The sequence below is a fragment of the Motacilla alba genome, chromosome 3 (genome assembly GCF_015832195.1).
Source record: "Motacilla alba alba isolate MOTALB_02 chromosome 3, Motacilla_alba_V1.0_pri, whole genome shotgun sequence".
Taxonomy (NCBI): Eukaryota; Metazoa; Chordata; class Aves; order Passeriformes; family Motacillidae; genus Motacilla; species Motacilla alba.
Genome location: NC_052018.1, coordinates 108,696,019 through 108,723,740, shown reverse-complemented (window position 1 = coordinate 108,723,740; position 27,722 = coordinate 108,696,019). Strand labels below are relative to the sequence as shown.

The 27,722-nt window shown below is 49.5% G+C and overlaps 2 protein-coding genes across 4 annotated transcripts in view; both read right to left on the bottom strand.

Moving 5' to 3' along the window:
* The window catches only part of CFAP61 (cilia and flagella associated protein 61), a 94,461-nt gene that overhangs the window by 5,848 nt on the left and 60,891 nt on the right, over window positions 1-27,722 (bottom strand). For all 3 annotated transcript variants that reach the window (XR_005256535.1, XM_038133760.1, XM_038133761.1), the window contains exons 23-28: window positions 25,105-25,394; window positions 21,567-21,894; window positions 21,248-21,342; window positions 19,374-19,579; window positions 7,761-7,851; window positions 5,235-5,370 (exon numbers count right to left, since the gene is read on the bottom strand). Coding sequence is in view for 2 of the 3 variants with exons in the window: in XM_038133760.1 (XP_037989688.1) it covers window positions 5,235-5,370; window positions 7,761-7,851; window positions 19,374-19,579; window positions 21,248-21,342; window positions 21,567-21,894; window positions 25,105-25,394 (1,146 nt within the window). In the remaining variant the exon portion in view is untranslated. The remainder of the gene's footprint in view (window positions 1-5,234; window positions 5,371-7,760; window positions 7,852-19,373; window positions 19,580-21,247; window positions 21,343-21,566; window positions 21,895-25,104; window positions 25,395-27,722) is intronic.
* INSM1 (INSM transcriptional repressor 1) lies at window positions 1,639-3,827 on the bottom strand. Its single transcript, XM_038133763.1, is given in 2 exon segments — window positions 1,639-3,782; window positions 3,785-3,827. Coding segments are annotated over 2 exon segments (1,437 nt in total). The 3' UTR covers window positions 1,639-2,388.

Sequence of the window (27,722 nt, the reverse complement as noted above, 5' to 3'; positions counted from 1 at the left end):
GGCTTTGAGCACAGATTTCAGCACACTGCTGTGACAGTGTGGATGGAGCCATTAGGCTGCTCTGGAGGATGTGCCGGGCATCGTCTGGAAATGGTGTCCAGTGGCTTGAGAGGACAGCCATGTGTGTTGGCAAAGTCCCCTCAGGGAACAGAGAGCCTGCTCCACGGACAGCTGCAACACCCTCTGCAACAGCTCAGGATCTGGGGCTTTCCAGTGCCAGGGAAGCCAGGAAAGGCAAAACTGCACCTCTTGCCAGGCAGGCTTTGCTGCCTGTGTCTCTCTGGCTGTGCTCTTTTCCAGTATATTGATTTACAGCTAAAACCACAGCATTGCCTAGGCCTGAAGTCAGCCCTAATACTACCAAGTCGGTTTCCTAGGAATCAAGACAACAGGAGCATACCCATACACTGGTACTGATCAGCCTGCCTGAACAAAAAAAAAACCCAAAAAGAACAAAAAACCCAAACCAAACCAAAAACCCAAAAAAACCCAAACAAATATTTCTCTACAAGCTTTCCTTTATTGTAAAATCCTCAGCCCATTCCTGGGAAACTTTTCTCCAGGAACCTGCACCACCTGCCTTTCCCACAGTGAATCAGGGTTAGGGTTAGGAGTCTTTAGGTGAGAGAAGATGGCAGGAACAGGCTGGAAACCTCTTCCGGGGAACCAAAGCCTCGAAGCATTGCTACCCCATGCCGGAGCAGCCCCTTTACCCACACCAAGCCCTCACAGCCCCCTGGCCCCTCGTACACCAGTTTGGGAGCAGGGATTTGCTCTTGGGGCTGCCAAGCAGATTTGCATGCCGTGAAGTTGGCTCTGTACCTGCTCCTGCTGGCAAAGGGGGAGATCGTATAGGTGCATACAACACCTGTCTTTTTATAGGGGTTTCACAAACCCAGCTTGCACCTTCCCCACTTACACAGATTTTTACAACAATTCTGACCAAACCCGTCAAGATTCCCACATACAAACACAAGCTCTGGAGATAGATCTGCATAGATACGTATATATCTATAAATACAGTTATTGAAGGCTGCTGCAGAAACCCCACTGCAGGGCACAAAGCACCAGGCAGGAGCTGCCTCCAGCCCTGCCAAGAAGCAGAGAAATGCCTGGCCTTCCTTGCACCAGCTCCACAGCTCACGGCCAAAGCAGCGTGCCGCTGCTCTGCCGAGCCCCACGCCTCAGCGCTGAGCACCCGCAGCAGCCACCCACCAGCAAACAGCACAGCCCTCGCAGGCAGGGATTTCTACAAGTTCTCCACTTACAGGTGCTGCCTCTCCTCGAGCTTTCCCTGCAACACCTTCCAGGGAAGGTACCTGGCATCTCTCCCCAGCAGCAGAGCACAGGGCAGGCTGTGCCCAAAGGTGGCTAGAGCAGGGCCAGGGCTGGAGCTCCAGCCCATGGCCAGGGGACCCCTCTGCTCAGGGGGCAGCCTTCCCATAGAGCAGCCATACTGCACCCTGCTCTTCTCCTCCCTTTAATTCCTTTTTAATTAATCTCATCAAACGGCACAGAGCAGGCTGGTGCCTATGGAGGCACCCTGCCAGCTGCAGTGCAGAACCGGGTGCCAGCCCCCCCCTCCCCGAGCCCCCAGGGCCAGCCCGGCAGGGAGAAGCAGGAGGGGTGGGGGCATGCTTGAATTTGAAAATATTTTATTCGAATAGTAAATAATTATACAGTTGAAACAGTTCTATCGAAGCACTCTATAAATAGCTAACAGTTAAGAAAATAATGTGTGTAGAAAAAGAGATTGCATCTAAAAGTAAGAGCTGTTGGTTGCACGGGATAAAATGGTTAAGATCATGTGTTATTCTAGGTATAAAAGTTAAAACCTTTTTAGCAGATCCCTTAAGAAAAAAAGATCTTCTAAAATGCACAGTGAAATGGCAGGTGGGGAGACAAAAAAGCGCATTAGAATATCTGCAATCAAATAATATCAATCTTCATAATTAATATAAATAAATAACGAATAAATAACATAATTACTCAAACCAACATATACAGATAGACAACTCATGAGCTACCTTAATAAGGGCAAACGAACAGAAACAGAAAGTTGGCATGTCACAGTTAAGGCAGTTTCTACAGCATTTTCTGGAGACCATCAACAGCAGAGTCAAGGCATTTGTGGCTACACTAAAGGAAACGCTTGTTTCTCTCAAGCAGTTTGATCTGTTCACATCGATAAAAAACAAGAGCAAAGGAACAAAACATAAAAAAAAAATTAAAATTAAAATTAAAAAAAAAAGAAAAGAAAAAAAGAAGAGAGAGACCCCGGGAAGGTAAGTGTAAAGCCAGATTCCAGCAGGTCACAAGCCGTATTAAAGCTAATCGTGTGGCGGCCCCGGGGGAGCAGCGCGGGGCGGCGGGGAAGGCACGGGCGGCTCAGCAGGCAGGGCGCAGCGGCACCTGGAGCAGGATGACCTGCCGGTTCTCCGAGGGGTGGCACTTGTTGATGTGCCGGGTGAGGCCGGGAGAGCTGTAGAAGGTGGCCGGGCAGTACTTGCAGGGGAAGACCTGGGCGGCGTGCAGGAGGCGCAGGTGCCGCTCCTGGCTGCTCTTGCTGGGGAAGGTCTCCCCGCAGACGGGGCAGAGGCGGCACTCGGCGGCAGGCAGCTCCTCGGCGCTGGGCTCCGGGGCCGGGGCGGGTACCGGGGCTGGCGTGGATGCCGGTGGAGCGTGCCCCAACAGGTGCTTGCGCAGGTAGGCTTGCCGGCGGAATCGCTTGGCGCAGCGGGGACACTCGAAGAGCCCCTCCTCGGAGCCCGCCTCCGAGGCTCCGCCAGGGCTCGGTGTGTCCCGCTCGCTGCCACTGCCACCGCTCGCCTCCTTCGGTGTCTCCTCCGCCGGCGCCGGTCCCGGGCCCGCGGCCGGTGCCCGGCCCGCCTCGGGGCCGCTCTTGGTGGCGGGCGGACGCGGTTTGTGCCAGCGGCGGTGGGAGGCGAGGTTGGCGGGGCAGGAGAAGACCTTGTCGCACTCGGGGCAGCGGTACTCCACCCGGACGATGCGGGAGCAGCGGTGCTGCGCCAGCGCGAAGGGGTCCCCGTACTCCTCCTTGCAGAGCTGGCAGATGAACTCGCCCAGCGGACGGGCGCAGCCGCCCCGTGCCTTGGCCGGCACCTCCACCGGGCCCTCCTTGATGCGCAGCCCCAGCACGGGCGACGTGGTCACTTCGTCCTCGAAGGTCAGCTTGCGGATCGCCTTCGTCTTCTTGCCCGACGGGGCCTTCTGCCGCCCAGGTTCGGAGGCGCCCGGCGGGCGCTTGGCGGGCACCGGGCGGCCCGAGGCAGGCGGCGCGGCCGGGGCGGGCGGCGCGGGGACTCCACCGGGGCCGGGGTGGGCGGCGGGCGGCTCGGCGTGGCCAGAGGCGGCCCAGAGCTTGAGGTCAGCCGGGGCGAACAGGATGGGGTCCATGGTGCCGGGCACGGCCGGCGCGGGGAAGGACTCGGCTGAGACGGGCGAGCCCAGGCTGAAGCCGCGCTCCAGGTACTTGTCCCTGCTGACGGGCCGCGTGGGGCTGTACAGCGCCTGCACGGCGGCATCGGGCGTCCCGAACGGCACCGGCGGCGGCGACTCCCGCGGCAGGGGCGGCGGAGCGGCGGGGCAGGCGGGAGGCTGGGCGGCGCCGGCGGGGAGCGGCGGGCCGGCGGCGGCTTCGCGGCAGCAGCGCGCTCGGTAGGACACGGGGGTGGGCCGCCGGCTGCGCTTCACCAGGAAGCCCCGGGGCATCTTCGCGCCGGCTCCGGGCCGGCGGCGGCCACGACGGAGGCTCTCAGCTCTGCCCGCGGCGCGGCCGCCGCCGCCTTTAAGCGGGCCGGGGCCATTGTTCGGGCCGGCGGCGGCGGGACGGGCCAATCAGCGGCGGCGGCGGCGGCGCGGCCGCACCTGAGCCCGGACCGGCACACGCCCGGCCCCGCCCCCGCCCGCCCGGCACGCGCGGCCTTTGTGTGCCGCCCCCCGCGCCGGCAGCGGGGCCGGCAGCGGGCGGTGCTCTCGGGCCGCCCGCCAGCCACGGCTGCGCCGCCGGCGAGCTCGGCACGGAGCACCGGCCGCTCTCTGTCTGCGGGGGCGGCCGGCACCGGGGTGCGGGGAGAGGGGAGTTCGGCGCAGGAGGAGGCGAAAGTGGCGCCTGTGGCGGCGGCGGCACAGAGGGGAGCGGGGCTGCCCCCGGGGGTGCTGCCCAGCGGCGGCAGCAGGTGGTCAACGACGGGTCTGTCCGAGCGGGAGGAATAACGGGTCATCAGGGCCCGGCCGAGCCCGGCAGCCCTGCCAACGGAACAACTCCGCGCTGCTGCGGGGTCGGGGCAGGCGGAGCCACAGCCCCGGCCCGCTGGTAACCGAACCTGTTACTCTAACCCTAACGGGTCAGGCCCGGTTGCCGGTACAGGCAGGGACGGCGACGGTAGCGCTCGGTTTCAACACGAAACGCTGCGCGGGGGTAAGAGCTGCGACGGGGAACGGGCAGCGGGTCCCCGGTCCCCGCGCTCGGTGTCTAAGCAAACACGCCCGAAGCCCCCGAGGATGCGGCAGGTGCAGCCGTGGCGGGGAGAGCCCCGGGCCGCGGCCCCGCTCCCGCAGCCCTTTGTCCGCGGCGGCGCGGGGTTGCGCGCGGGGGGTCGCGGGGCCGCCCCGCAGGTGGCGGGACCGGAGGGGGGGGGGGGAGCGGAGCCGCCGCCGGGCCGGGGGCGCGTGCGGGCAGCGCCCTCCCCGCCCCCCGCCGGGCCCTTTGTGGGGGGCGCGGGGCACGCGGGCGGCACGCGAGCGAGCGGGGGCCCCCCCGCGCGCGCCTTTGTGCGCGTCATTAGCATAAAGCTGCGCGACCCTCGGCACAAAGGGCGGCGGGCGGGGGGGCGCCGGGGGCCGCCGCTCCCCCGGACACCCCCCCGCCGGGCCGGGCCAGGCGGCGGTGGACGGGGGGGTTTCGAGGGGCCGCCCCGCCCGCCCGGGTGGGACAGGCGTGCGGCGCGGCGGGGCGGGGCGGGCGGCCCGCGGCGCATTAGCATACAGCTGCGGCCCCGCGGGCACGCGCCGCCGCCGCCTCCCCGCCGGGACTGCGAACCGAGAGTCCCCTTCACCGACGGGGCTGCGCACCGACATCTCCCCTCACCGACGGGGCTGCACACCGAGACCCCCCCCTCCCCACCGAGATCCCCATCACTGCCAAGGCTGCGCACCGGGACCCCCCTCCACGGCGGAGGCTGTGGCCCGAGACCCCGTTGCCTCTCTCTTACCTGCAGCCGACGGCAGTCTGTAGGCATCGGTCGGGGCGTACATGGGCAGCTGGGCACGGTAGTAGCGCAGGTAGCGCAGGACGGGTTCCTGAAGCGATGGCAGGCCGGGTTTCTGCTCAGCGGGCTGCCCGGGCACCTGCAGGACAGACGTGTCAAACAGACAAACGGGACTCGGGGCACACTCCGGAGACACGGAGCGTGGCAGTGGGTTCCCAAAACGGCCTGAAAACGTGTCGGGGCTAAGATACAGGCGGCACTGGGGGGAGGAGTGGGGCTCACTGATGGCACTGAGTACACCTTGGGGCCAGTGGTGCTCAACTGTTTGTTCACCTCTCCCTCACAAATGACCGGCCACAGGTGTAAGAGTTGTGTGGAACAAACCCGTGTGGAACCCCTGTCAGAAGGGTTTTGCCAGAGGAATTCCACACTTCCCCCCACGCCGTGCCCTACATTTACTGTGGCTTTTAACAGAGTCTCGGCACAGCCCAGCTGCAGCCAGAGCACCAGGCCATTATTCCTGATGGACGACAAGTGCTGTTCCAGTAGGTCTGGCACGGCGCGTGTGCCCACGGCGTGTGGCAGCATCCAGCAGCTGATGGAGGTGCAGCCCCCAGCCCTGCCATCTGCATGTTTGCATCGCCGGCGCTGCGCACGCCGCCACAAACACATGGCTGCGATCCCCGAGGGGTAAACATGCCCGTGCCAGCGGCCCTGCCAGAGCCCCGCGCTGCCAGGGCAGCCTCGGGTGACAATTTCAACACAGACTAAATGCACAGCCCCCGTCCCCAGAACATAACTGGCTTTTCTATGCAGTTAGGGCTTCGATTAGCAGATATTACCCCTATTGCAGGACGCTGATTTCCACCTTCTCTGGAAAGTGACCAGCAATATCTGACTTCTGTGCATTTATGCCCACAGCTCTTAAACATCTCTTTCCCTCATTTTTACACTTCATTAGTGTAATTTTTCTGCATGCTGAAATGAGCTAGAATGTGAGCATCAGGAGGCAAAGACATTAGGTCTCTTACTTCATACAGAAATACAACCAGTCCTGAGGCATTTAAGAGATATTCCAAGAGCACATGGTACCAGCTCTGGATTTGGGAATGTGCCCAGAAGGAACACCCAATGAAAACATAAATTGTGACATTTAGTAAATATAGTTATAATCGCTGTGAAAAAAAAAAATAAAAGCCCAAAATGCCAAATTTTCATTCAGATGGAGATATCATCTCCTATGTCCATAGGAATCCTGACTCACACAGAGCTGCTTCCAGGCCATGCAGGGAGACTCTCCGTGTCAGGACTGCTGCCACAAAGACAGGGTAAGGCAAGTGAGTCCTTCATTTGTAGGGCACAAATTCCCCTCTCAAGTTGTTCACGCTTACAGCGTGACGAATAAGTTTGAATGATGACAAGAAAAACACATCAGGCCCCTCATTCTGCACAGAACTTAATTTTGTACTCTTATAGAGGTCTTCCAAGAGAACCCAAATTAAACTGCACCAAGGCCCTTTCTGGGTCAGGACAACAGGAGACAAATAGCTCTGAGCCCCCTTTGGGGACAAGGCAGGGCTGAGCACATGTGGCTGCAGCTAGGATGCAGCAGCATTTGGCCTTGGAGATGGGTGGGCCATGGGCTCCACTTCCTCCTGCCACCCTGCCTCCATTTACACTCAATTCCATTTGTTTTTCACAGAGTTAAAAACTCTGTGAGCACATGTTTAAAACCCAGTGCCACCATCTGGAACCACATGGGGTTAAACAAAGGCAGAAGCAATGTGAGCAGGGACAGGGTGAACTGGTCCTGGGTTGGAAGCACCGAAATCAGACCACAAATTCTGTTTGGGATCAGCCACAAGTTCCTCAGGAGGTGGGGAAGGCAGCTCTGGGGGCTGCTGTTGTTATTAGTTCTCCCCATGGAGCACAGTGCCTTTGGATTTTGGGCAGGCAGTTCCCGGCTGCTGAGTCTTTATGCCTCTGTTATGGTGCTAGGACCAAAGCTGTAAAACAGCATTAGCAAACATTTTAATTCCACCCTTATTCAGGAAATCCACTTATCACTGAAAAAGCCAGTTGCTTTCACCCTTTGGACTACAAAAGCCATTCCCTGTGGGTAGGTGTTAAAAAACCTACCCACAGGCTCAGCTGAGAGAGGTATAGGATGGCCCATAGCATATTCCTATTAGGGAACACTCCTAAACCCCAGGGGGGATACATGGACAAGCCAGGCTCCAGATTCTGCATGTACAAAATTGCAGCTATAATGCAAAAATGCACTCATGGACAACAAAGCAAGTTTAAGTTCTACTGGCAGATTTGAGAATATACCCAAACAAGAAAACTGAACACTGTGCTGTACACGGTGATCCTCCTTGTGAGGTACACAGTCTACTCTGGCTTCCCCGAAGAGAGAGGTAAACAGAAACATAAAGCTTCAGGATACAGATGGGAGCAGAAATCAAAGTGACCAACACCAACAAATTACCTAAATAATAAAATGCACTCGCCAGTCATTTTTCTTACCTGTTCTGACATCAGGGTTTGGCGCAGTTCCTTCTGCAGATCAATAAACCGATCGTGATAGATGGCCAAGGACCAAGGTTCCCTGAAGTAGCTGGGTAAAAAAGAAGAAATTTAGTTATCTTGTGAACCTCTCATTAACCACTAATAAAGTATTTACCTGCTTTTTTGCCTTTATAAATTACAGTTCTGGACCCATCATGATCGTTTGTTCATAAAATGCCTCCTTGTAACAGCATGGTCAATCAATTCTTTTAATGGATGTTCCTGATGTACAGCCAGCTTCAGTAATTACATTTAAAGTGGCTTAATTCAGAGCTGTGGCAAGACCCAGTGAAGAATCCTGATTTTATCAGAATTTAAAAGCCTGAAGACCTGTAAAGAACGGTGTCTCCATTATCTGTCCTCATTTGAGAAAAGCAGATTGCAGGATTAACTGAACTACTGCATAAACAAATTAAATTTGTGTAGACAATGACACAAATGTTGTTCATCATTAAGGTTTCTGGATTAATAAAAGCCAGAAAAACAGGCCACCACAGGGCTGCAATATGTTCTTTGCACTAGTGTGATGAAGCTAAATTGAACTGATTCTAGGAGGAAGCTCTTGTAACTTTTTCTTTCAGTGACAGCATTCACAGCAGCATTCTTCCATGAAAAAGGAGGAAAAGGATGGAGAGGGCACTGCTCCCTGTAGAACCTCATGGCTGTAAATTTAACTGGGGGCAGCCAGGTTACAAAGCTGTGATTTACTTCTCTCTATAATGAAAGATAAATTTTACAGCTCGGGTGAGATGCTCGGAGTGTAATTCTCGTTAATGCTCACAGTGGTCAGGAGGTGCCCCATGCTCATCTTCATAATGACCGAGCAGATGTCAGCAGGCTCACCCAGGAAATTGGGAGAGGGGGCATTTGCGTGGCTGCCACCAACACTCATGCCTTGGGCATGGCAGCAGGACCCTGGCACTGCCCTCTGGAGCAGAGGAACCGTCTCGCCTGGTTCAGCTGTGTGGCCTTTAAGTAAGCACCTGCATAAAGCAACTTAAACAAGCCACACAGATTTAAAAATCCTTAGATAGCTGTCCACAGAGAGCTAATGCGTAGTTTCCTCTCTGCAGATTTTACTTCCTCCATGTCCAAGGGCAGGATTTCCCTCTCCTGCTCTGAAAGACACCTCAGCTCTCCCTCACATCCATTAAAATGCTTCGTGCACCTGGAACAGCTTGGCTGGATGTCCACATGCCTGGCCCCTCTCTGCCCCATCACCCTCATTGCCCTCTGAGTGCCAGGCTGGCTGGAGCTGCCTCTTGGAATCTGCTTGGTCTGCAGCACAGCAGGGCTCTCTCTCTCTCCCACAGACCTTTTCAAAGTATAAATATTTATGGACACCATTCCAAGCATCGCATCCTTGCTATGGCAAGTGCTGCCTAGCCCAGGAGTTACTGGGACTGACACCTGCCTGCTCATTTGGATATGCAGGTTAGGATGAGCTCAACTTTAAGGATCCTTGTTTCACTAACTGCACACCCCAAAGGTGTGCAGAGAGCTGGAGAAAAACAAAATATCCCCCAATATTTAAAACCTCTTCAATTTCAGAAGAAAAACCTCACCCAACACAAACCTTTAACTCACTGTTGATGACAAACAGCAAAGAGAGAAAGGGAGGTGTTACACAAGAATACATTAAGGTAATTAAACACTCTATTACTGATATGCTGTGGGGTAAAAGCCATGTTCCGCTGGCAAAATGTTTTGTCTTCAAGCTGGCATCTTAATTTAGATTATTCCTGAGCAGATGATTTCCTCTCTCAAGTGAGGTGCAACCTTCCCAACTGCCTTACCTCAGTTAAGGGGCTCACCTGCCTCACTGAGGTGTTGCACTTAATGCTCTTTATAAATGTTTCAGGGGCACTATGTATTCCTGCTATTGTCACCAGCTCCCTCTATAACCACAACTTCACTGTTCCAGTAAATATCCGCAGATTTGGAGCTAAAAAACTGAAATGTGCCACCCAGTTTGGAATCTTTAATGCAAATAAAATGCCTGTTTTTGGGGAGCAGAGAATGCCTAGACCATATTTTGTAGACAGACTGCCAGAAGGAGCTCCTAGTAACCAACATTTACTCCCAGACTTCCTTTACTTCCCTTTACCTGAAGAACACCAAGGGCCATTTGGAGATTCAGCTCACACAAACAATTCACTTTCTTTGCTGGCTCTGTGCTTCCATCTATTTATCTTTTCAGTTCAAATCACCTTTCTCAGGGGGTACACGGGTTTTTTTGACAGAGCAGCTCTACATATGGCTGCTAAAGGGGAGCTTAATAATGAAAAACCCTATTTGAAACCAACAAGTTGACTTTCTGAGGCTCATTCTGAATTTTATTACCACTTCAGCAGCAGTCCCTCAGGGCAAGCCGTGGAAGGCTTCAAAGTATAACGCTCTTCAGTGTACGAGACGGAGCTGGCACACTCCCAACAGGGGCTCAGCGGCTCCTCCGCTATCACAAGAACGGCATCTGCCACATGTGTTTGCACCATTTAGTCTTTCATAACCTGCCAGAGTGATCAGGCTAAATATGTACAAGATGACAGTGTCTGCCAGGAACATAAGGGGTGTGCAAACTTGGGCACTTCCTAGTGGGGATCCCTGCTGGAAGCCTTTATGGCAATGACAGCAATTGCGGGAAGGCGTTTGTGACGGGCGGGATGGAACGGGCTCCTGCAGAAGACAATGAACAACATCCTTTGCGTTGCTAAGGAGCTGGTCTCACCTTTCATTGACAAACAACATTTCAAGTCTGTTCTGCCTCATTTGTGAAGTGTAGCCTACATTAGATGAGAGGCAAGGAGGAAGGAAATATTTTGTGGTATCCTGTACAGAAGGCACAGAATCTTTCCCTTTGCAAGAGATATAAATAAAGTGGACAGAGCTGGGCAGTGCTAGCAAGCAAAAATGGAGTGCACACATGGCTGTCCATCCAAGAGCTGCCTGGAGGTTCTCTCCATTTCATTTGCAGGAACACACCACATTAGGAGAAGAAGCCTCTGCCCCTGTGGAAGATGGTTCTATGTCCTGGCAGCAAGGACCCAACAGTGACCTGCCATCTGAGTCAGGTCTGGTGGCACGGGGGTATAGCACTGGCAGCAAGGTGTGAAGCCAGAAAATCTTTAAAACTGAATGAAAAACCTTCAGAATAACACCCTTGTTTTGTGCAAGGACAAAACAAAAAGGAAGTTATAAAGATAAAAAAAGAGATGAGTAATTTCAGCTCTGTGGTACATCCCCTACCTCCAGGGGAGCTTGTCCATGCCAAATGCCCCATGCTCTGGCCCAGGGTCTAGTTCTAGGGATCAATCCTGACCCGAGCTGTGCCTGTGCTCTGGTGCCTTCTCACCACAAGGAGGCTGGGATGAGGAGGGGATTTCCCACTGCTCAAAGGGCAGGTGGCATCTTGTGATGGTGCCTTTGAAAAATCCCACTGCAGACTGGAGTGTCAGTGACTACAGGTTTGGAGGATGATGTGTCTCTTCTTATCTTGCTACTCACAACTTGCATGGATGGAAACAACAAACCCAAATTAGACTCCTTGCATCCCTCCTACCTGTTCTTCCACCAACACAAGCACTCAAGGGAAGTTCAGAAACTCTGACAGTCTGTGATGTGGGTTGAATCTGCAGCTCTCAATAACTGTCTCCACACAATCCTGAATACACATCTCTTGAAATCCCATTTGTTTCTTCCCAAAGCCATCCACAAGTCACCAGTGCCCTGCCCTCAGTGCCATTAAGCCCAGTGGCCCTCTGTGGTGATGGCTGTGCCCTCAGCACCAGCACTGTGAGCACACACAGAGCAGCAGCATGGCTTTTAGTACACAACACAAGCAGAGCCACTGATCAACTTAATCTCCTGGTAATCTGTAAGGAGTGGACAGTCTCCTTTCCTCTCTGTAACTTCTCAAGCTTTGTACAACATGGGGAGTTTTTAAGATAGACATTCACCTTCCTGGGTTGAAATTTTTTTCCAAAAAGAAATATAATGCTTGAAATGCAAAATTCTCCAGGCTGTTCATCTGGAAGATACTCTGTCCCTTCTCAAATCCTCAGCCTTCAGGACATACAAAGTCATTCTCCAGCACATGTGGATGGCTCTGGTGGATTGTGGAAGCTGAGTCTCTCAGTGGTGCCTTTGGTGTGTGATGGTCAAAGCTGGGAGCCCAGCCAGGCAGAGAAAGGCTGCTGCTCACACATCCCAAGAATCACCCCAGGAGAACAAGCACAGAGGAGATTGAAGCTGTTCAGCTGACACGGGCTCAAGTGGAACACAATTATGCCAGGAGTGCCTACACAGAGCAGGGACTTCCACTTCTCAAGAGTGGGAAGAGTAAAGTATTGTGGAGTGATGGGATGCAATGCAATTTCAATTTTCAGGCCATCCTGACAATACTTCCCAACCACAGCTTGCAGATGAACAAAAGTCTTTTCTCCAACACACAAGATGGAACATCCCCTCTTGCCAGGAAAATTCAAAATGTGTTGTTTTGAGAACAAGATATGCATGTCTTTAAGACTCTCAATTACAAAGATATGGCAATACCAGCAAAAGATACAAAATGTTTCCTGATATACCTTAGCTAGCTGGACCAGGAATCATAGTGTGTTAATTTAAAGACAATATAAATAAATGCTCCGCTGAGCATTTCCTGCATTCATATGACCAATAATTTCAAAAGACAGCTTGTTTACATAGGTAAAAAGCAAGACCTATTTGTGTAAAATCCCCTAGAGCACCACCTGAGAGCATTGTTCTTCAGCACAAAGGACATAACATATTCCCTGACCTGCAATTTCTTAACATTCACCTACAACTGCTGAACAGCAAATGCAAACCAACAGCTTGTTTGTAGCAAGAAGGGTCTTTACTTCCTTGCTCTGCAGTTCTGCTCCCTGAACACCTGCTTGTCCAGGTGTTTGAATATCTCCTGTTAAATTCAGTGATCCAGGACTCTGTTACTGCTCTCAGCCAGTAATTAGTGAAACCAACAGCCTTATGGACAACAAATCTGTGAGTGAATCCACTGAGCAGGTTCACAAAGTAACAACGGTGCTCACAAATTCACAAGCTGACATTTCTTTTGTCCCTTTTGAGAAGCAAATCCTGGAGAGGAAGCCGGTGCTTTTTTTACCTCTTCTCACAGAACCTGCAGTGTCTTGTCTTTGGAGGATGACTGGTTTAAAACTCGTGGTTTACAATCCCCTTTTAAACACAGCTGCAATGGCAAACTAGAGCAAAGGACAACTGCTCTTGCAATCCTTGTTCTGGAAAAATGGCCACTGACTCCAGATCTTGCTGAGGGTGACACTGCTCCCGCTGGCCCAGCCCCAGCCCCCCCCCGGGGCTGTTGCAGGGACCTGCTGACGTCAGGGGGTGACACTGCACCACTCACCAGCATCCTCCCTCCAAATATGCTGGTGATCCATCATGACTGATAAATCAGCTCTGTTGCAGTTTTAATATCCTGGAAATGTTACAGCACCATACCCAGAGGCACCTTCAGAAACAGATCCTGGTATTGAGATAATGCAGCCCTTTTCCTGTTCTCCTAAGTGGCCTCAGGAGAGACTCTCTGTGATTTCAGCACTGGTATTTGGTAAAGTTTAGACACCTTAGTATATCACAGCAGTTGTGGTGTACCAACTCTGACTGAACTGCTCTCTGAACTTTCTAACCTCTGTGCTCTTTAAAGCTGACACAGAAGTGCTGCTGTCTGTGCTCCCTCTCTGAGCACTTTGTGGCTGACCCTGAAATCAGGCTTACTGCATTTTTTTCACGTAGTGTTATTTCACACATAATGTATTATGGAAAATGATTTAGGGGAAATTAAACCCGAGGCACAAAACCATCAAACAGGCTGTGTGCAGGAGTATGATTGCTTTTCTGCAATTGTTTATGGATTCAATCATTCATAATGGTTTGCATAATTACTAATATGAATCAGCAAGGTTTGGCTGCAAATTAATGTGGCAGGGTTCAGCTGATAAGCTTTAACTTACTAATTTGAATGTGGGGTTTCTTAGTAACACGGCTCTTCATTGGCAAGTTAGCTGCTCCTTTAAAGCTACTTAATATCTGGAAATCTCCAGCCATTTGTATCGATTTGCTCCGTAAGTGCAGCTGTACCAGTGCACTGAGGGGTTAGCAGTTAAATCCGAGAGCAAAAAAGCCGTTAGTGCTTTGATATCCCTTTAACGTGTTCCTCCTTCCCTACCCTGTCTCTCTCTCTCTTCAGGAAAAGCATACACATTTCCCTCTAATTGGGCTGCAGAATGTACAGAGCAGCACCATCCCTCTCAGTCATGCTCACTACCTGTTACAGTTCCTTTCTGGTCTTTTTTAACCCTGTAGAAAAAATGTCTCACTGTCTGCCCGATGAACAAAAGCCTAAAGTGAAGTCCCCTCAAATGTAATCCCAGTGTGCTAATGGTGTGGGATCCAGCAGATTCCAGAGAGCAGCAGGGCATTCTAGCGTTCCTCTTAACAAACAACCACTCTTCATTTCGGAAAGCTTGGGTTAAAACCAGCTTTTCCATGTAGCATGCATTTCATGTTTAAATAATCACTGATTATCCAGCCTGTAAGCAATGAAATTCTCTCTACCTTTCAACAACAATGCTGAAAACATCAAATGTTCTTCTTTTCCTTGATGCATGTGTTATATTGTGAGCTTTAGTCGTGTTGAGTCAATAAACAGTCCAGTGTGGTGTTTTTGCTTAACAGTCTCGCTGAATGACACTGCTCAACAGATCACCTTCAGCCTAATGTTAACAGCACCAGGATATGGGAGGTGAACTTCAGTGGAAAAACCTAAATGGTTACTTCAAAATAAGTGAATGCAGTTCATGCAGCTCAAAGTACTTTTGAGCATTTAGCTTGTACAGCCAATACGAAAATGCAATGTGAAAATAAAAGACAGGGTTTGAAGAGAGCAGCTAAGGAAACATCTGGTGCTGTTATCCATGTTTACAGTTTCTGGGTGGATTTTCCAAAGCCTCTCAGGGAAAGGGAGCCTGACTCCCTTCACATATTCCTGCAGCATGTTTGGCAGCCTCACGTTCCATGGCCTGTCATTACCTGGTGCAGTTGAAGCTGTGCCACTTTGTGTGATTTTCTTCAGGATGCCCTGCTCCTGGACAGCAGCACGCAGGCCTGCCAAGAACCACCTGGCACAGATCTCCATAGATCCATGCATGGATCACCTGCTCCTTTCCTCAGTGAAAACTGAATCCTACCTGCATTCTGGCACTGGAGAAAAAAACATTCCTTTGTGACTACAATTCACCTAAATCCCCTGTGCTTTTTCTCCTACGCTCAAGTACTGCCATAAAACCCACTCTCCCAACTCCTTCCTGCCAAAGAGCCCTGGTCGTGTCTGCTGGGGGCTTCTCCCCCCTTCATGGTGCCCAAGACCCCTGTGCAGAGCAAGCAAATTGTCCAGTTTGATGAGTTCTGGAAACAAAGCTATTGAAACAAAAAATAACTGAGTGGTTTTGAGCTCTGCCTGGATGACCATGCCTGTGAGGTTTCTCTGCTCATCCCTTGTTAAAACATGCCCTGCCTTTGTGCACTGCTCCCCAGGCCTGACCCTGTGCCCCTGCCTTGTGCTGCCCTCACCTCACCGCTGCTGTGAGTGCCACATGACTGAGACACAGCCAGCATCTTCTGCAGGTCATGGCTGACAACGAGTTCATTAATACACAATCACAAAATCCCAAGTAAAAGCCACTCACACCTCATTTGCAAAACAAGCTCCTTAAGTATTTTAGAAACTAGTGGGTCATATTTTTATGCATTTATGTAAGATTTGATTTTCATTAATGCCAAATGAACCTTACATGAAGCACTTCTATCTCATATTAAAGGCATGATGCCAGTGAGCATTCGTTTGGTTGCTAAGTATCAGGAGACCCCTCTAATTATCTGTTTTGTACTTCAGATGCTGCAGAGGGAGATTCCACTGCTCTGTGGACATGTTCCATAACTTGGCAACTGCCTTGCAGCTGCCTTCAGCTCAGGAGGACACAAAAGGAATGCTGGTTGCATTCCTCCTCTGTGAAGTAGTGTGGAGGACTGATGATCAGTAAATCTATAAATTTAAAAAGAGAAGAAAAAAATGCTTCAGACCTCTCTCTCCACCCCTCTCTTTTATCTGCTGCTAGGGCAATAATAATGGAAATAATTTGAAGGCCTTTCAGCAAGGGGGGCCAGGAGCATGGTGTACAGCATGGTATCCTTTCAGCAAATTCTGGGGGGTGTGCCCTTTCTTTTTTCTTCAAGAAAAGACTCCCTGCAAGAAAGAGCCTTGCTCTTGGGGACTCAAATTCCAGTTGACTTTTTGAGATGCAGCCTGATGGGAAATGAATAAAAATTGCAGAAAACTCCTTCCTGAAGTAGATTCCAAATCTAGTGAGTAATGCCATTCAACTCACAGGTGATGAGTCTTTGGCTCCTACATTTTTTCCTGCCTTGGCATAGATGAACTGCAGTGTCAGACCCCTCTGCTGAGAAATGCACTGGCTGCAGGCCCAAGTGCAAGGAGAGCACCCACTGCATGGCATGAGGCAGCTAGAAGGGAGGGCAATGTGTTCCCACTGCTTCACCTCCTCCAAGAGCCCAGGTACTGAGGCAGAGCAGTGACCAATCCTTCCTTTGGTTGTGGGTCAAGTCCTGCAGCTTTCAAATCCTGCTGAACTCATACTCAAATCAATGGAACTTTTCTCCAGACAAAAGGAAATGTTGTTTCCCTCATTATTCCCATTAGCTATGGTTCCAGGCACACAACCAGAAGGAATGAGTTTGTCAAGTTTGCTGGATCTCAGGGGCCGGTTGTTAAAGCTAATTTGAGAATGGCATTGGCACATTCTGGCCAGGAAATTCAGTACCATGGGGTTAACTTTCAGCTCTTACACCGAACGCAAATCAGTGAGGAAATTCACTGCTAGTGCAGTCTCTAATTATTTAAAAGATAATTTGCATGCTACACAGAAATAAATTAGCTCCCAGGTGACAGCTGTTCCACTGTGTCCATTCCTGGAACGAGATGCCATGCTGGGAAATCTAAATGCAGACCAAAAGATTAAAACACTGCACTTTCTTGCCTTGTAGGAAAGCTCTTCCCAAAAGAGAGGCATAAAGAAGAGAGGAGGGGAACAGATGTTTCAAACTATCAAGTTTACAAGCTGAACTAGCACACCACATTTTCACAGTCTATATTTTCATTTCACTAAGGGCACTTCACATCTTGCCAGTAAACGTGGATGCAAGTGTAACAGGTACTAGTTTATAAGGAAGGGTTTGAAATCCACATCATGTGAGATCCTTACAGAGCACATGAACGAGGCCAAAAACAATTGTTCTTTTATCACACACATAGAAATCAGTGAATGCATTTTCGTATTCCGTACCAAAAGCCAACCAGGCACCACTTTTTCTCTACATAAAAGTCTCAGGACAACTCACAAGAGATGCTAAACCATTTTTCAGTGGGTTTTCTAACAAACAGTCTTCTCATGGCTTGGTTTTAACAGTGTCTATTGCACACTGCATGCACATGTATGCACATTTTATGTGACTCTGTACTGTGGGGAGGCAGATGTGTTTTAACTGTGATATATTATGAGAGTACATTACACTGCCAGCCTTCCTCTGTTGCTCCATGTCCTTCTGAAAGCAGCAAATTTCTGTGCCAGCTTGCTGTGCGCCAGGACTGCTCCGTGGGGATGCCAGGCAGTTTACCTGTTACACCTGTTGGAGAATGCTCCCTCCTCACAGGATGGACATGTGTAACAGGAACACCAAGCTGGGATGAGTGGGAGTGTCTGTGTGTGTGTTAAAGTGCCACAAGAGCCACACAAGCAAGGATTAAAGAGCAGCATATGTTCACTGCTGCAGAGCAACATATGGGATTTCATTCATATGACCAAAGAGCAAGAAGAGAAGCAACAAATCTATCTAAAGATAAGGTAGAAAGAAGACTGAAAACAACTGGAGGCAATAAAAAAAAAAACCACAGATAACAAAAACCTGGCAACTGTAATTCAGGAATTCTGCCACAGGCTAATGAGAGGCGAGATAAAATAATGAGGCAAAAGGTCCCAAACAACATCACTGTCTAATGGCTGTAAAAGACAAGTCCAAAATTAGTTCATCACCACTAATTAAGGAGAGCTGAAGGGATGTGATGAGGCCCTGATACATGGTATCCCTCTGTGCAGCACACCAGTGATCCTTTGGTCAAGGTCAGGAAAATACTGACGGCTAGCTGTGCTGCAGGCTGAAATCCCAAGGCAGGATGATTTATTCTCCCAGATGTTACTACTGGTGTGAAACTTGCTGGTGCATCTAACACATGCCCCTGACCACACCTCAGTGTGGTTCACAGAAAAGGTGAGCTCACAGTATGTGTGCACACTGCAATGCCCCCAAAGGACTGATGGCACCTTGCACAGCCTAAGGAGTTCTTCTGGTGCTCCAAATGTACCATCAGCATGAGCCATGACAAGGAGAGGAAATCAACTGCTTAGCCCATCTCTCATGCACTTGTGTCACCCTCCTTCAGTTCCTCTTTAACACTCACTGACAGTGAATTTCAGGTGAATTTCACATCTGCTGGGCCCCGTTCCTCTCTTGTAAATTAACCCCAACATTTGCTGTAAATCATAACCAAGCCCTATGGCAGCAATATTCACAAGCATCTTCTGGACCACAGCACACCCTTCACAGCACTTCACCCTTCACTCTTCACTTTTACAAACTGTTCTCTAAATAACATTTAATCTGAAAATTTTGATATCATTTGTGCCTTTCTTCTAATCACTTGTAAGTAGAGAAAAATCAAACCTGGAAATGTTTCAGGCGCCACTATCAGCTTTGTATCACAATAAAAACTGATCATTTGTTCCTGAGCCTGGCTTTCTGTCTCTACCCAGCTGATGTAAGGCAATACTTCACTATTCCATCTGTGACAGTTTATGTTCCAAAGCACCATCCGTGAGGGATTTCTTCATATGAAAATCAAAAGCAATGAAACATTCTCTCAGAGAAGATGGCACATGACTAGAACTAACCAGGCCCTTCAGTCTCTCTCACCAGATAAAAATAGGCAAGTTGTTGAGTACCACTATCACCATGAGTTATTTAAAATCTCCCTACAAACCTCTGGCTTAAAAATTTGATTCAAAGCAACAAAAATACTTTTAAAAACAACTTTTGAACATGAATCTGCAGTAATAAAGAATTGTTCAGGTTCAGCTTAATGATTAACCTACTGAATATTTTAAACAAAAGTGATAAAGACACTGAAATGCTCATTCACATGAAAGATAGTCAAGTAAACCATTGCTCCTCCTCTAAATAATCTCAGACACACAGCTCTTTCCAGGAAGATCTTTGGGACTTACATTTTAACCGACAATTTTGCTAAATATTGGAAAATATTTTAAAATCTGTTTTTCTATCTTTTGTTCCAAGGTAACGAAAGCCAAAAGACAAAGCACAGTAAGACAAACCTTAAATTCTGCCAGAAGGTAGATTTAGTGCACAAGGACAAGCTCCTCTCACCTGTAGAGGTCTGTGAGCTGCCCGGCCCTCCAGCGGTAATACAGGTCATTGAGGAGGCGCTCGTGCTGTCCGTACAGGCAGATGTAGTTGGAGACAGGGAAGGGCTCCTTGGAAAAGCAGGTGATGCTGTCTACCATATTGTACCTGTTGAAGTGTATCCTGAAGTAATTCCCATGACTGGCCTCCCCAGTTACAATCTCCATCCCCTGGAACAGAAAACACCAGGAAAGCTGTGGAGACAGAAGAACACCTGACCTGGCACATGTACAGGGTCAGCGAGGCCTTCTCAGCCCATAGTTCTCACTGCTTAATATCCACAATCCTCCTGTTAAAATTGAGAGAACACTCCTGGCACAGCAGTTCATCAGAAATGTTGCTGTGGCTCGGACACAGATTTTCCATGTGGTTTGGTTACTGCCCATCCCACTGTCACTGCAGACACCTGGGGGACACAGGCCCTGTGGCTGTGCTGGCAGCGTGACACCGGATCCACAGGGACCTGTGACCTCCTGGAGCAGCAGCTGGAGTCAGGAGGGATGACCTGGGGCATCCCAAACAACACTGGATAGCTCTGTTTGGGTAACTCTCTGAACTCTGTTCAGCCTCCTTTACCACACAGAGCACACGCATGACATATCACATTTACTGTCAATAAAAGAACACCAATATTGGATGTTCACAGTCAAACTGCAGCATTTAGCTTCAGCCACTCAAATCAATCACTTAGACAAAAATGTAAAAATTTCTTTCAAATCTCACATTGCAGTGAGATGATCAGATAGCTTGAAGCTATTTTTTCCAGCTGTATTCCTGTCACGGTTTTATACATTTCTACAACCTGTTGCTAGGGAACAGAAACCTTTAGTATTTCCACACCTAAGCCAGTACCTTTCACTAGCTTCTCTTACTTCTTTCTTAGAAAATTCTTTCAGGATTTACATAAAGTTTCTGGAGTGGCTTTAAAAAATATCGTTCCTTTTCAGGTAATCAGCAGGTAATCAGAGTGGCAGCAAAATAAGTCTAATCATATTCTAGCAATTTGGAGTAACAAAACCAATTCCTCTCTTTGATAGTCCTTTCTGCTCTCCATTACATGCTGCTTTGGATGGCTCATCCTGGATCTAAAAAGCAAGGTGAGCCATTCTTTGGTTCCTCTCCCTACACCATTTTCTTTTTAAAAAGCCCATTTGTTTCATTGCCGTTCAGGTTTTAGAATCAGCACTGAAGTAGCTGCTGCAAAAATGGGCTTGAGGCAGAAATTCCCAAGGAAAAAGGTAGAATCTATAAAAAGAGGATCTTGCCTAGGTGGAAAGTCCTCCCTGGCTTTAAAAGACATTAATCTAGTCCTTTTCTTACCTCAAGTCAGGTTCTCCAGTAAGAGAAACACCCCCATGTTTGTATCCTGGGAAAATCTCCCATGTAGCCCAGCATGGGGAGTGCTTCCCCGTGCCCTGTTCTGAAACAACTCTCACAGCTGCAGGACTTGCTATTTTCTAACAGCACAGAGTATCTCTTCCACAATACTTCCTGCTCTTCTAGAAATCAGCTGAATTTCCCTGCCAGACTGCCATCATCTGTATGCACCTGCAGCACCATGCTGCAGGGAGTCCATCACGAAGGCTGAAAGCATGAAATGCTGCCAATACTGTCCTGTGTCCTCTGCGTGGAAACCAGGTGTCTTTGGAGAAAGCCAAATAGCAGGAAGTGTGGAAAGGAACACCCAAGAGGTTCAGTTAGTTCTGTGACTGCTCCTGGTTTTCTCTCCAGCTAAACCTGGTGTGTAGTGTGCCTCCAGAACCAGCTACCCTAAACAGGAACACCTTTTCAAACAAACAGGGAGGACAAAACAAGAAAAGTTCCATTATTTAACTTACATGATCACGTGGGTCATGTTCTACATCCAAGGGGGGCATGGGGATTCCAGGCTTGGAAATGTGCAAGTAGTTATAACCTCCAGGAAGAACACCACCTGCCATAAATGAAAATATGAGATTTATTAAGTCATTAACAATGAAGAAAATAATGTGCTTGTTTGTCCTCCTTCTGCTATTATCTTTTTCCAGTACATAAGGAGCCTTGCGTGCTGTACTGCCATGAGATGGCACCTGAGGTGAGATAGACCTGCCTGTACTATAGAAGAGCAAAAACACCTGAGAGGGGATGGAAGTGTGACAGAAATCCAGCTGGACATACCTTGAACTTTACACCTGCTGTATATGGGGACGAGTCTGTCTAAGCCTTCTGGTAGCTCGGAACTGGGCTGAGGGGTTGAATCAAAGAGACTCAGCATGGAAGCAGCAAGCTCAAAGCCAATCTCCTTGGAGTTGAAGTTGCTGTGTGTTAATTCATCCCTATAGTATCTCCTGGAGAACTTTGTCAGAGGACCTGCAGCCCTGATGCTGGCATCATTGGTGTGGAATTCGGCATCAATCACGACTTTTCCATCAAAAACAAGGTAAGCATCACAGACAGCCTTAAAGATATCATAATCCAGTGTCCTGTAGGCAAAGCTAAAAAATGCCTAAAAAGAGACGTAAATAAGTGAAGATAATTGTATATTACTTACTGGCTGATTTCATAAATTAAAACCCAGACCTTATTCTGAATGTTATTTAACAAAACAAGAATGTGAAATACAGTGTGATTTTAGCCACACTATCAGAGCAGAGAGATCCTTCTGATCCAGCATTTACAGCTACCAAAGTTAAGACTAAAACAGCAGAAAGGAGAATTACTAAACTGGACTCATGTGCTTCTGGTTATTAGACAGTTAAAAACTCCAAAAATCTGCCACATCAAACAGCCTGAGTGGCTCTGCATATTTTCTGTGTTAGTCCAAGCAGGGAACATGGACGTGAAGCTTTTGTGAAGTTTGTTTTCTTTCAAATGTTCAAGCCAACCTGAAACCCCAAGGAACAGAAAAGCACCAATGTATTTAGAGTTTAGCAGGATAATCGTGCATTACAAGTGTTTTCCCAACAGGTGAGCCTGTTTACCAACAAACTGAGTTACTTTGGCTAACCAGCACAGGGACAATCAACGAAATGGAAAGATCAGAAATTAAACTTGTTCAGAAGGAAATGTCATCCTCATTCCAGCTATAGCAGCGGAATTTCAGTCAGTGGAAGCTGCAGAGGCCAAGGACCCTAAATCCATAAATTCCTGCTCTAAGTTTTAAAGAAAAAAATCAAGTGATAATTCTCTCCTTTCGTTTTCTCATGGCATGGGCACAGTCCCTGACCTGGGGCACAAGGAAGCAAAGCTCCTCTCCCCCCCACAGAAGCTGGGACAGCACAACCAGCACTGCAAAGCAGGTGGTGCTGGGAGGAGACAGCAGATGGAGGAGAAGCAACAACCATGAGCAGCATCCTCAAAGCTTTCTCTGGCAAAGGATAAACTCAGAGCTGGCAGAACATGATCCATGAACGAGTGTAAGAGTGCCCACTGGCCACAGAGAGGTGAAAAGAATAAGAATGACAAGGCTGAGAGATGTTTTGAACAAGACCACAGTCTGCAAAGGGCTCAGATGAAGACACTGTCCCACTGCTCCAAAGGTCTGAAGTCCCAGAGCCCTCACACAGAGCCTTTCCTGTGTCAGTGGAACTCACGAGAGTGCGTTTCAGTGCCCTCAGCACACGTACTGTGTGTGCCCTCAGCTTTTAAAACCATCAAACAAGTTGCTGCCCCTCCAGCAAGAAATATTCCTTAATTCCAAGAAATATTCCTGGCCGAGGAAAGGGTGGAAGGGTTGCTGATGAACACATTTTCCCTCGCTGCCTTCATTGTGAACAGCCCAAGACTTAATTGTGCCAGGCCAAAGCAGCATCTGTAATCTGTCCTTCCCTTAGCACCGGCTCAGGATAAATCTGTGACGGGGGCAAAGTTGTTACCCAGTTGTACCCCAGAGAGCTTTCCTGGGGACTAAGGGCAAGTGTCAGATACTCGACTGCCTGAAAGAAAAAGCACAGGGAGTTGGAAATTTTAGCAGCACTGGCATAAGCAGAGATGTGGCAGTGAAGGAGCCAGAGCCCCTAGGCTTGTTCATGGATAAACGAAGTGATTAACTATGCACAGCTAAGGGAATTTTGACCATCTCAGGGAGCCAAAAATCAAGGAAGCTCTGCCCATGAGGGCAAGAGGACCACACAGCCCCAAATCCTGCCGGCTGATAGGCAGGACAGTGTCACTAGAGGGGAGGGCTGCAACCTCCAGGTGGGAGCCATCTGTCAGCCTGGGCAGGAGGCAGGGAAGAGGGAAGCTGCTGCTTTAGGGAAAGAAGAGATTTTCTCCTGTTGTTTTTATCCTGCAGGACTCAACAAATTAAGTCCCCAAGAACTGCCAATCAACAGTTGATACTGGCTGAAATCCCAAAAGGCCCAGAGCTGCTGCATTCACAATTCCTGCAGAGCCTGGTCTCTCGTGAATGCAGCTGCCTTGCTGGTGGAGCTGCTCTCCAGAGCCCGCTCCTCCTCTGAGTCCAGCCTCCCACATGGCTGGAGGCAGATACAGGAGCCTTGCACGGCAGCTGAACTGGTTTTGGAGAATACAAAGCCCTTGACATCACAAGTAATTGCAGGTCTTTCATCTTAGAGGCTGTGAAAGAGAGACCTCCACAGGGAAGGACCGGAGGAAGGAGGAGCATGGGGCACAAATGGGCAGGAGAAAGAAACCCCAAGGCAAGGGGCATCTGAAGGAACAGTGCAGGCCATGCAGACAAGGTGGTGGGCTGAAAGGGAGCTGGTCAGTGGATACCAAGTTACAAAAATAAGAACCACGTTGAGATCTTTGTGGAGGGATAAAAATAGATTTCAAGGAAAAAAGAGAGAACTTTAAAAGCTGCATACAGGGAGAGAGTGGAAGGAACATCACTACTGATTTGGAGACCAAAGTCAGGAGACAGCTATGGTTAGAAGTGCTGTGTGAGGTCTTCACCCCCATCACAAAGGGCTTAACCATCCCCATACGAAAAAGAGAAGGGCTGCAGAGCAGGGGGGCCAGCAGGGACCCCAGCACCTGGGGAGCTCTCTGGGAGAGGCACAGGGCTCACCCTCTCCACAGTTAACCCCAACAGCTGCACAGGAGGGCATGCACAGCGGGGAGTGCAGAGGGTCGTGGTGGCTCCCCATGGATGCAGGTCTTGCAGTGACTCACTCCTGTGGATTAGCCCAATAATGGAAAACAGAACTATGCTGACCCTTAGGAAACGCTAGAACCTGCCCCCAGTCTCAGAGCAGAGCCATAACTGTGAACATGCCAACAGCTTCCATAAGATATTGGTACTGGAAGTGAAAAAAACTGCAATCATTGATGTAGAGGGAAAGGAAGTTGCTTAAAATATATTTTTATTAAGTTACATACTCTCCCAGTGTTTTTGGCTTCTACTATGACAATTAAATGCACATAACTATAGACAGGAGTAACTGTACATTTAAATAAGAAAAGGACTTCTGGAATTACTTTGAAAATGAATTAAGAGTATTTGTCACTCAGCAGTCACAATTACTTGTGTGTCAGGTGACTTAAATACATTTTAAACCAAATCAGTCAGGGCATTAACAGTAGGTTTATTTGGATTTTTAAAAAAATAATCATTGAGACTAACAAGCTAACATTCAATCTCCTAGAGACAATGGGGGAATAGATAAATCTGTGAGGGAGCAGGTACATTTGATGGCTTTTGTGTTAAAAAACCAGCCTGAAGGAAAAGCACAGAAAGGAAGTGTGTACTTACTGAGCACTGCAGGTGGAGCAGGTGTGAGGCAGTGCTGAAGGCAGCCCAGGTGAGGAGGCCATGGTCACCCTGGCCCCAGTGTGCCAGGACGCTCTCAGGGTGCAGGGCCACGCCCGCCTCTGCCAGGGCCTCCCCCACCGCGCGCTCCAGGGTGGCCTCGGCCAGGCAGGGGCTGGCAGAGCCCAGCGGAGCCCGCACGAGATGGATGCGGGAACCATCAATCCCAAAGGATAAGAGGGTTTCTACCGTGGTGTACATGTCAATTGTATTCCCATAGACAATGACGTTTCCTAAGAGGAAAAAAAAGGGCGAAAGATTTCAAAGACATACAATGAAAACCTTATTAGTATAACTCAGATGATAATAACATGGAATTGCACTCTTTGACCCTCTTGTTTCTCTGATGCTATGAAGCAAACAATGTTACCTAGCAACAGCAGCTAAGATAATTTAGTGAAGAATCTGTACAAAACATCCCACAAAGTAGGCAAGTACTTAACACAGAAGTATGATATACATCCTGACCCCATAATCTGAATTATTTTGATTGAAAAGCCTCTGGGGGTAAATAAATAAATAAATAACCATTTTTATTTTGTTCTCCCTCTCTCCCTAATTTTGCTCATTCAAAGGACTGATGGAGGGGGGAGCGGATAGAATCAAATTCAATACAGCATTCAGAAAACCCCCACAAACCAAGGAAATGCCAAATTATAGAAAACAAGCCCTCGTGCCACATGGAGGTCACCAGTGCTGCCACTCCCTTCTGCCAAAGCCTGATCTCCAGAGAACAGGGATGGCCCCGCAGAGGTACCTGTCCCTGGTGGTGAGGAGAGCTCGGCACAACTCTGAAGGCAGCTGCACATGGCACAATGCCCAGCCCAGAGCCAGTTCCAGCCCTGCTCACTGCTGGGAGCCCAGCAAGCTGCAGACAGCCATCCATCCCAGCAGCTGCCATGACAGCAGCATGTAGGAACTGCTGCTCCTTCTGCAGAGCATCAGCACCAGCACAGAAACAACTCCTGAATCCAGCTCCATCCTCCTGCCCTGGGCAAAGGGAGCTCAGACCTGATCAATCCCTCCTGCCTGGCACTGCAGAGCTGCAGGGCAGGGCCCTGCTCATTCTTGTCCTGAACTGCTGCCACTTCAAACGGCACAGTCAGAACTGAGCAGGAACATGAGGAGGGGAGGGTCTGTTCTGTGTGAGCACGATGGAGCTCTCCAGCCTAAGGGCTAAAGCCCTCCTGACAATGAGAGAGGCAGAGCTGGGAGGCAGCAGAACAGCTGTGTGTTTCATCTCAGGATGGTTTCCTACAAAACAGTGACATTCCTCTGAGCAGGACTGAGACGTGCTCCTTTCCTCTTCATTCCTTCTGCCCTCTTCCTGGAACAGGAAGCATTTGTCTGTTGTGTGATCCACTAAGCCTTTAAGCAAGCCAGGCAAAATGGAACTCCTCTCCTGGGGCTAAGGACCCCCATCTGAGGGCCAGAGCCCAGCCCTGCAAGCTCTCTGCGCACCACACGCCCCACAGCCATGCCACATACAGCTGCCCCAGCCCTGAGGAAGTGGCAGGGTCTAGAGGGAGGCAGGAACACCTCCACCTGCCTGCGCGTGTCCACGTCAGCTCCTGTGTTTCACATCTGACCTGTCAGTACAAGGATGCCCAAAAACCACCTTCCCAGTGCTTTCATGTTTCTCACCTGGGCAGTGCTGCAACCAACCAACGTTTGTCTCAGCGGCGACATTTGCATCTTGCCACAAGTGACAGCATCCCCAATGCCCTGAATTGTATTATTTCATGGGATAAACTAATCTCACTGGACCACATTTTACTGCATGAAATACAGGGCAATACTAATCTGAGCATGCACACAGCCCCAGCTCCCAAAAATATTAATGATAAAAATGTTAACAGATGTTCTACTATTCCCCTTTGACTACAAGGTTATTTCATTCGTCCCCATCAGTTTGGGTACTTGTAGGTGCCAAAAAACATCTCTCCTCATAGCTGCCAGAGAAAAGACTTGCCCCATGAGGACACTGCACACCAATGACAGAAAACATGTTTCTACTGTTCACAGCCATGACACAAGGGACAGAACCGTTTTACCTGCAAATGTACCAATTAGAAAACATAAGAAAAAAAAGATCTTACTACTTCCATAAATATCATATAGAATACAGGAGTGCTCCAGTGTGTCCATCACTGGCCCGACTTCCCAAGCCAGAAGAATCTATCCCATAGCTTGCTCCTGCCAGGACACCTGTCTGCAGCTACACTGGCCTCAGGAGAGTGCCAAAAGAGAAGACAGATGTAAGCCTGATTGTGTTTTCCCTGCTATAGCAGGGTGTAATGCAAGAAGCAGCCCAGCAGAACTCGTGGGTAAAGACCAGCTTTGCTATACTCATTTTTATTAACGCCATGTGCTGACAGTGCAGGCCAGGATATGGTGCCAACAGCCTCGTGCTACATTTACACATTTTCAATTTGCAAGGAGTGAAAGGTATGAAGAGTGAAGAGGATGCTGTGGCTGTGGCTGGAAAAGGAGGATGAGGAGGGCTTCCCCTGAGGCACAGCCAAGAAAAGCTCCATTCTGACTGCAGAGCAAGGCTGGGC